Raw genomic sequence first — 9,823 nt, forward strand, 5'->3', positions numbered from 1 at the left:
TTGGTTAAAAACATCTCAGCGCGGAGGAGAGTAGCCTGTTGAGAGGCTGGTTGTGCAACAGAAAATTGGTCTTGCTATCTGAAGTGCCCGCTGAACGTATTACTGCCATTATTCAATTTCCGCTATACAACTTATCCTTCGTGTCCTGTTTGTACAAACCCGTCATCCGAAAACGTCTGAATAACGAAAGATATGGAATGAAATAAGAGGGGGGTTTTATTAGATCTAGACTCTAGAGCAAGTGCACCACACGTGGATGAAACATGCTCCAAAGGACTATGAGAACAAATAATGGTAGCAGCGACTAAGAGCTCTTGACCTTCTTAGGGAGCACAACAACATGGAAAGAAGAGAACAGGGTGTATGAAGAATCGAGAGACCTGAATGAATAACCAAGGATGTTCTTTCCTGTTATGAGGCCCATTCACATGGAGGCTATTCAGCTACAGCAACATGGCCTAAGTCTACCAACCTTCATGGGATGAATCAGCCACAGACCCATCAAGAAATGGACGTGCAAAAACACTCATACAAGCGCCACAAGGGAAAACGACGTCAGCTTCTGGGCACAGTGCAAGCAGCCCCACCAAACGTGTTGACAGACAGACGACTACCTTCACGATAAAGACTTAAAATATTCCCCTCAAACCTTTTCCCCTGGAGCTCTTTCCCTACTTTCCGTGTATACCTTGAGTCCAAGCGAGCTGGTTTTGACATAAATGCTATTTTTCAAAGGTCTGAGAGACGTCGGCTTTGACAGCACATCTGCCAGAGCGCCTTCATTTTCTTTAAAGAGAGGCCGTATAGTTGTCTTCCCAGCAGAAAACCAGCATAATGATCTCCAGAAACACACTTTACACTTGCTGTTCTCGCACTCTGTATATTCCCACAGAATCAGATATATACTGCACAAAGGCCAAGCCCACAGGAACAAATAGAAACACAGACAATTAAAAAAGGTGTGGACCTTTCACGGACTGAATCAAATGCTAAAACACACTCACTTGTCTTGCACACACCCATGAGAAGCTTATTTAAAGCAACATAACTCCTGTAGTCAAACCGGCTCACGAAGCACTGTGTACACAGCTCGATTGGATTGGATAGGCAGATGTTTGCTCAATGCTTTTTCAGTGTCTAATGTCTTGGATGGCGGGGGCTATAACAGATCATAGATAGAGATCATAGATAGCAGGGTCAATAATATAATGGAACCAAAAGGATGATGGGCTTTGCAGAGGCGAGAGAAGGAGAGAAGAAGAATGAGATGCGGGGAAATAAACAACAAACGACAGGGGCTGCAGAGGAAAAACAAACTGTGTATTGGGTCACAGCGTTCAAAGGGATAGAAAGACGACCTGGGGGAGGGGGGGGGGGGGGGACGTTAAAAAGCAAGACGACTGAGAGCGAAAGCGTGAGGTGGTGAGAGCGAGAGTTTGGCCGAGTGCTTACAGGAAATAGTTCTGTTTGATGAGTAAATATTGAATCAGCGAAATCCCATCTCTAACACAACTTGACCCACCCTCCCCCCGTGTCACTCTCTCTCCCTGTGTTAACAGTAAACAGAGACATTTGACCTACATTCTGCGGCATGAACACATTTATGAAACAAATCGACACCATGGAAACATCATCTGCACAATACAAGAGGAAAACAGGAACCCATTGAGGGGATCTGCTGAATGGGGGAAGCTGACAGATCGGCTGATACCCCCCCCTCCTGCGTCTTACTGCAGGTATTTAAGTGGGTCGGTGGTCATTTGCAGAACGTGTGACACCCCTCCTGATTCTTTGGTGAAGGGTCTGCCTGGGCCTGCTGTGATTTAAGATGCCTGCAGGGGCTCTTCTCTCATTCACTCTCTCCCCCTCTCTTGATCTTTCCCTACCTCTTCCTAACCTCCTTTTCAGGCCTGTCTCTTTCTTTCAAAGAATGAGCGATTAGAGGGGGTCCCCGGGTCAGAGAGGGAGGTCTTGGGTTTGACCTTAGGTATGTAGCGTCGCTCTATATCTTGCTTTGAGATTGCTGCCTCCTATATTTAAGACGTCCTGTTTGACTCATGGAGTTTCACCATAGAGTGTGTGGGAAGTATGAGTCACAGTATTTGTGCTTACTAAAAGGTTAATTCCAGTTTATTTAGCTATCGTTTAACAGTCGTTAGGGGGTTGCATAACCACAAAAGAATCCTTCGAGCCACTGCCTAAGAGTTGTGTTTGGTTTGGGCTCACAAACCATTACCTTCTGTGATTGCCTTGCTGAGGGATATTTACGTTTGCCTTCAGTGTACACAAAACAAGCGGGCAATCCGAAGAGTTGTGTGTTTGTATATTGCTGTCAACATTCGTATTGTGTAAGCTTCGAAAACCAAGATCCGTAAAACCACGTTCTATTTGTGAGGTCTACCACAAATGATCTCATAAAGATTTAGGCATGCATGTTTGTTCTGTTGAGTTAGGAGACAAAGGAAATGTTTCACTACAGTCCCTGCAAGTATTATCTTTGTGTTTTTGCATTGGTGTGTGAATGTGTGTGTGAGAAGATCAGTCAATGTCAATGTCTGTGGAATTCCTCAGTAACTCCACCGGATCCGACGAGTTGACGACCATCAACAGTTGGTGTGAACACTTAAAATCCCATACAGTGTGATACAACAAAACGCTGGGTTAAAGGCAGAGATGAATTAAAAAGGGGCCATAGCATAGTATGCTCATGTTCAGGTTCATATTTGTATTTTGTGCCTTTGATTTTAACCTTTGCAGATCATTTACATGCACACAAACCTATATTACACACTACAGGAAAGGGAAAACTACAAATAACTGTATCGGGCACCTTTCAAACAAACCAAGACCTCTTCACTTTTTGTTAAATAGTTCAGATTATGACAGTAAAAAATTGGCCGCTCTGCCCGCCACATTCCTGGCACGCGGTTTAAGTGGCTGCTGCGAGAGTGTGTTAACATCTGTTTGTTGCAAGACTAAATTAGAGGACTAATCAAGGCATAATGCACACCAGTTGTTTAGGATGCCATTCTAAATGGAGGGCAAAGCTGTGTCACTAATCACATCCTTTCTCTGTGAGTCTCCTTTACAGGATGTCTCTGTGAGAAGGAGAGAGACTGGTAGGCAGAACGAGTGAAGGAGAAAGGTGGAGGAACTGGTGTGCTGTGAAACGGCTGAACAGCTGTTTATCCTTGATGGGAAAGAAAAGACTGAAAAGAGAAATCCGTAAGAGATGAGGAGGCAGACAAATAAGATACATCTGTATTCATTTCATAGAGGAGAATGAGAGAAGAAAAGCCACTTTTATGTAATTAAAGCACAATAGTGTGTCTATAGACGCGGCTTTTAAGGTTCAGCAATAGATCTGTTAATCAAACAAGTCAAGAAAAAGAAAGTGATTGACTCACATATAAATAAAAGGTTAAAAGGAATAAATTAGCTGCATGTCAAACTCATTTAGCTCACTACATCTACTTTCAGTAAGTGTATCAACACATACAGATGGCATAATATAATGTGAAGCCCTCAATGTAAACCTAATATATAATTACGGGAACATTTCAATTAAAAATGAAACACTCTGATTCTACTGGACCAGAATTACCTGCAGACCTCATATGGTTTACGAATGTAAGCCGGCATCTGTTTCGTGCGACGCGTTTCAAACAGGAAACGCTATTCAGTTGGAGTTTATTTATTTAAGGGAGGTTCGTTGATTTTAATATTGAATGTGCTGATTAGTGATTTTAATCCCGTCTGGAGTGCATATGTCAATGTTTCGCTTTAGTCCACACCAGTATTAATTACAGTTCCAAATATCTACAGTTTTCTGGCATGCTTTTCTACCATTTGTGTCCAATTCAGACAGGAAACCTTTCACAGTGTTTAGTTTTTGTTCTTTTCCTGTTAGTGAATTTATCAGCAACACTGTTTGAGTTCCAGATGGGGCTTACATTTGATTTTCACTCAAATGTTATAATTAAAGAAGCATTTTTCCCATTTTCAACCATAGTAGGGCAGTGTGTGCAGACCAGCAGAGCCCAAACCGCGACCGTTATACACCCAGGAGCAACTGTGTTAATCTACTGGCAAAACTCCACTGCGTTTTTACATTTTGATGGCAAATAAGCATCTGCACACACTTTGGTCGAACAAGGCCTGCCAAACAGTATCCCTTTAATATTCTTTCACTGAAAAATGCTATAAAACCTTGGTTATGGATTTCAACTGCAGTCTCAATAACTCACTTTTCCCAGCTAGCAAAAAGATACAAAGACATTGAGGTGCTGATCATCAAGTCACACAAATATAAAAGAGATGGTTCTATGATGAAGGTCATTTCTCATAAAACATTTCTATTGAGGACATTTTACTTGGTTTGAGGTGGTTTCCTGTATTCCAGTATAATGGGGTGTCAGATCTCTCACTGTGTTCAAGTGCTCAGTATTCAGCATGATACAACACGTCTGGGCTTAGTAAAAAAGATTAAGTTACAAAGAGTCCTTCAAAAAAAGCGATGAATACACCTGAAGGACTGCGCGGTGGCCTCCGCATTAAGTGTGTGTCCGCAAATCTGTAGAATGCTAATGACCATCATTGTATCGGTTAGCCCTGAGCTAACGCTGTCACCAGTGCATTATCTTTCCACTCTAAGGAGACTTTATGCTAGCAGACAGGCTTGAGGTTAAGTGTGGCCAGGGGCCCCTTAGAGAAGTGCCAAGAGAGAGCTGGTGGCCCCATAAGCTCAGGCCGCACAGAGCTCTCTTAGCCCCTTCGCGCAACACAGCTAGCCATTGTGCTAGGCTGAAAAAGCGCATTAGCCGCAGAGAAAAGGGCTTCCCCTCTGAAACCCCCTTGGACAACAAGCAAAGCTCTGCTTGATAATTCAATCACTCTCCGAGCAGTGTAGGGCAGACACCTCTCGACACCTTTCCTCAGAACCCTCCTCCCCGCCTTTCCCTCGTGTCCTCCATTAGGTAACTGCCCTATATTTTACAGATGCTGTCATTCCTACCGCTTATCAAAGGACAATAGAGGAATGATGCCTGTGAGAGACTCATTGACATTTGAATGTATGCAGCAGTGTGAATTATGGCTGTGTGCAATGGGTACTGAGAAAGGGCATAAGAAGGTAGAGACGTGTGTGTGTGTGTGTGTGTGTGTGTGTGTGTGTGTGTGTGTGTGTGTGTGTGTGTGTGTGTGTGTGTGTGTGTGTGTGTGTGTGTGACTGGAGCAGCATCAGGGCATTGCAGGGGGCAAAAATAAATGACTCACAAGCAACCGAACCTCAGCGCGGAACATGTACACACAAGAAGCAAATCACAGAAAGTCCGTCTGCGATAGTTTGTCCTCCGTTGGTCAGATCCGTCCTCTGACAGACTTTACGTCTCCTTTTTGACAAAGTGAGTCCCGAAGCAGCAGCAGCAGCAGCAAGGATAAAGGGCAAAAAACCCTCTTTTGGACCCCAACCCAACCCTTTTACCCCACCCATGGGTCCAGTTCGTCCCTTATTATCTCCTCCTTCTTAGGTTCACTCCCCGTCAATCTCCTCAGTCTCAACAAATAAGTTAAAAAATACAAAAATAAGAAGCAATCAATGACAAAGCAAATGTAAGAGTGAGAGATGGAGGGAGACAGAAAGTAAAAGATGCTTTCTACTTGAGAAGAACTGCCTCTGGAGCTCTGTAGCAAATCCCATGCATAATCTATTTATATCCTTAAGGTGGAATAACACCAACAGGACGAGCACAAAGGGACCAGTAGTGGGAGGGTGGGGTGGTTTCAAGCAGGAGAAGAGGGACATTCAACAGTCATTCTTGTTCCCTTTCTTTCCTTAGAGTGTGGGGCGTTTGATTGGTCCATAAGTCCACTTTGCCACCGACTCCCATCACCGGCAAGTGTGCATCTCCACCATTTTGCGGCACTGTTTGCATTTGACGTAGCAGCACCAGTGGAATTTGCAGCTGCACCGGTCCACCACCTCCACTTCCTGAGTCTGGAAACCTCGTCCACAGCACATCAGCTCGCACCCGTCTATAGCCTTTGATGTTCGGTTACACTGACGTCCAACCGTGCCAAACATTCCCGGCGTTTTGGGGTCGTGGTCGCAGAAATCCGGACTGGGCTCAAGGTAGACCAGATCTTCGTCCGTGTGCGGTTTGAACTGGGAGTTTCGAGGCATGAGGACTTTAGTGGTGCCCGCTTTACGCTGCTCCACCTCAGTGGCACCGTCAAACTTCTCCTTGATGACGTTGCCCACTTTGCGGAAAGGCGGCATGGCTTTCCAGCAGGTTTTCACCTCGCAGGAGCCGGACACACCGTGACATTTGCACTCCACACGCATGTGGGACAGGATGGCCTAAAGAGACACCAGAGAACCTTTGGTTAGCCAAACAGAAACTTGGAATAATGTGACGGCATTATATGATTCAAGAAAGATAACCACTATGGCTAGTTGCAGCATTAATAGATTCAATCAAAAAATCAATTTTGTTTTTATTTTGACCTAAAACTGACTTTTTATGTCATAAAACATTACTCAAAACTGGTGAAGTAGCAGATCAACTGGAAATATACAGTATGCCTTTACTTATTAGAAACTAAATTATAACAACATAATTGATTGAATCATGTGTCACCCACATAGATAGGTAGGTAGGTAGGTAGGTAGGTAGGTAGGTAGGTAGGTAGGTAGGTAGGTAGGTAGGTAGATAGATAGATAGGGAGATATATAGATAGATAGATAGGTAGATAGATAGATAGATAGATAGATAGTTAGTTATTTAGATAGATAGATAGATAGAGAGATAGATAGATAGGGAGATATATAGATAGATAGATAGGTAGATAGATAGATAGATAGAGAGATAGATAGATAGATAGATAGGTAGGTAGGTAGGTAGGTAGGTAGGTAGGTAGGTAGGTAGGTAGGTAGGTAGGTAGGTAGGTAGGTAGGTAGGTAGGTAGGTAGGTAGGTAGGTAGGTAGATAGATAGATAGATAGATAGATAGATAGATGGGTGGATATATAGATAGATAGATAGATAGATAGATAGATAGGTAGATCCAATAATCTCTTAAATGCTGACTGTCTGTGCTAACAATCACAACTACAACAACATGTTCTACAACCAAGACTTGAGACTTGGACTCAAGGCAAATAAAGGCTTGGGAATTGATTTTGAATTGACTACTGTGAAACTTAACATACTGCATTTTGTAATTTATTTTCCACAAATACTAGTCTCTAGATGTGACTTGAAACTTGACAGAAACTCTTGTTTTTTTTAGTCTTACCTTGGAGTTGTCTTGATTGAATTGAGACTCAACTCCGACTTGTTTCATATGACTTGATTACTTAAATGAGTTGAAAATAGAACTTCACTTCAAAATTGGAATTGAGCATTTGAGTAACTTAAGACTTGGACTTGTCATAAATAAACTAAGACTTGGCTTGGACTTGGTCTTAAATGACTTGACAGTATTTGCACTAAAATATTTCAGACTGTCTATTCTTGACTTGTTTTCATGTCTTTAAAATTGCCTTTGATGATGCAGATATTGATTGTCTTGCCTTATTTAATTGTATTTCTCCGTCCTTAAAGAAGCGCAGTGTTCTACAAAAGGTTCTTGTTCACAATTAAAGTCAAGGACAGCTTTACCTTCCTGCCGGCCTCGTTGTTGTGCAGGTTCATGAGCGCCCGATTGGACGACTGGCCTTTACTCCTCTCCCTCACATCCACAAAGGACTGGGAGAAGGCCACTCCGTATGCAATGTTATCACTGCAGCCCGACCACTGGAACCCTGGGGAATTACGGGAAGTGGTTACATTCATGGCTTAAAACATTTAGACAGAGATGGCAAAAGTACACACATTCAAGTAGAAGTACAGATACCCGTGTTTAAAAATACTCTGGTAAAAGTAGAAGTACTGACTAAACTCAAGTAAAAGTAAAGAAGTATGGGCTTTGAAATGTACTTCAGTAAAAAGTACCCATAACTAGCAGCTGTTTTAAAGAGTACCTGACCTCCCTTTATATTAATAGAACAATAATGTCATTGTTAGCTAATGAATGTTTCCATGCTGAACAACGGCAACATGACAACGTTTTCATTGGTCCCTCTTCTTTAGAGAAGACCAGGAAATGATGGATACACGGATCGTGTTCAAATCAATAGGCACGCAATGACTCTAAATAATAATGATCACGCCACCAAACACACATTCAAACTAAAGGAACCAGCCTGTTTGGAAAATGAGAGAAGTAGAAAGTACAGGTATTTGTGTTCAACATGTAAGAAGTAGAAAGTACAGGTATTTGGGTTCAACATGTAAGAAGTAGAAAGTACAGGTATTTGGGTTCAACATGTAAGAAGTAGAAAGTACAGGTATTTGTGTTCAACATGTAAGAAGTAGAAAGTACAGGTATTTGGGTTCAACATGTAAGAAGTAGAAAGTACAGGTATTTGGGTTCAACATGTAAGAAGTAGAAAGTACAGGTATTTGGGTTCAACATGTAAGAAGTCAAAGAAAAAGTGGAGTAAAGTACTGATACCAGAAAAATGTACTTAAGTACAGTAACAAAGTATTTGTACTCTACTACTTCCCACCTCTGACTTTTGACAGCACTACACTATTTGACATCGACTCCAGTGCTTCTTTATTGGTGGTTCTGTGTAGTAATGCGTGATATCGATATTGTTAAAGATGTGGCTAAACAAACATGGAGTTCAGACAACATAAATAATGAAAACAAACAAATTATTTTTAATGTCAAATCGTTAAATCTTTGAAATGATTGCATTCAAATATGCTGGATCAGTCGGACCTAGTTTTTTTGTTGCATGAATGTGTACAGTATATTTGTGTGTGTGTGTGTGTGTGTCGGGGTGTGTGTGTGTGTGTGTGTGTGTGTGTGTGTGTGTGTGTGTGTGTGTGTGTGTGTGTGTGTGTGTGTGTGTGTGTGTGTGTGTGTGTGAAACAGAAAGCTAACCTACCCTCTGGACTGACTCCATGAACATTGTGGTCACAGCCACATTTTTCCAGCTCTCCGCTGCTGCAGGCCCTCGTGACCGCAAACGCCACACTGGCTGCTGAGATGGCGTACACAAAGGCTGCCTCACGGGTGCCTAAACACACACACACACACACACACACACACACACACACACACACACACACACACACACACACACACACACACACACACACACACACACAGACAGACATATTGTTACATTATGTAAAGAGGTTGTATCAAAGTCTCATGGAAGGTGCCCAGACACCATTTTTTGAAATGCAATATCAAAGATTATTCAGGAATAAGTCCTAAAACCGAGGAATGATTTATTGTTTTACCAATTCCTGTTCCCTCAACTGGAAGTCAATGGTTTGTTGAATGTGTTTTTGTTTTATCGTAGATGCCTGAAATATGGTATGTTGTTAACACAAGCTTACAAGTGTTTCCACACTTTGCTCTGCAACGTTAAATATGTCAGCAAATACCACACTTGTGAATATTCAAAGCTCCTTTGTGTCATAAAACTCTGGTAACAAACAATTGACTTAATAAATATCCAGACCACAAGTATGCCGTTCATTTTGCGGTGGTGAGATGCAGCCGCGCGACTTATTTCTTAATTTGTTTTACACTTAAAAAATAATAAAAGTTGTGTAAATATGTGAAGATTATCCTACTCAACTGTTAGAAAAACCTCACTGGTCACCGGCTTGAGTTTCAATATCAGAATACATGGAGTTATTATCCTTGCAAGAATGGAAGTAGTAATCTCAATAAAACGTGTAAGTATAAAATCCGATTGG

At 42.1% G+C, this 9,823-nt stretch overlaps 1 protein-coding gene across 1 annotated transcript in view; it reads right to left on the bottom strand.

Moving 5' to 3' along the window:
- Nucleotides 1–5,785: 5,785 nt before the first annotated feature.
- wnt4 (wingless-type MMTV integration site family, member 4) overlaps nt 5,786–9,823 on the bottom strand; it is a 6,471-nt gene continuing 2,433 nt past the window's right edge. Inside the window, exons 2-4 of the mRNA XM_010780851.1 lie at nt 8,998–9,129; nt 7,661–7,803; nt 5,786–6,358 (exon numbers count right to left, since the gene is read on the bottom strand). Of these exons, the coding sequence (XP_010779153.1) occupies nt 5,888–6,358; nt 7,661–7,803; nt 8,998–9,129 (746 nt within the window). The 3' untranslated portion in view covers nt 5,786–5,887. The remainder of the gene's footprint in view (nt 6,359–7,660; nt 7,804–8,997; nt 9,130–9,823) is intronic.

The sequence above is a fragment of the Notothenia coriiceps genome, unplaced genomic scaffold (genome assembly GCF_000735185.1).
Source record: "Notothenia coriiceps isolate Sejong01 unplaced genomic scaffold, NC01 NC01_scaffold00022211, whole genome shotgun sequence".
Lineage (NCBI taxonomy): Eukaryota > Metazoa > Chordata > Actinopteri > Perciformes > Nototheniidae > Notothenia > Notothenia coriiceps.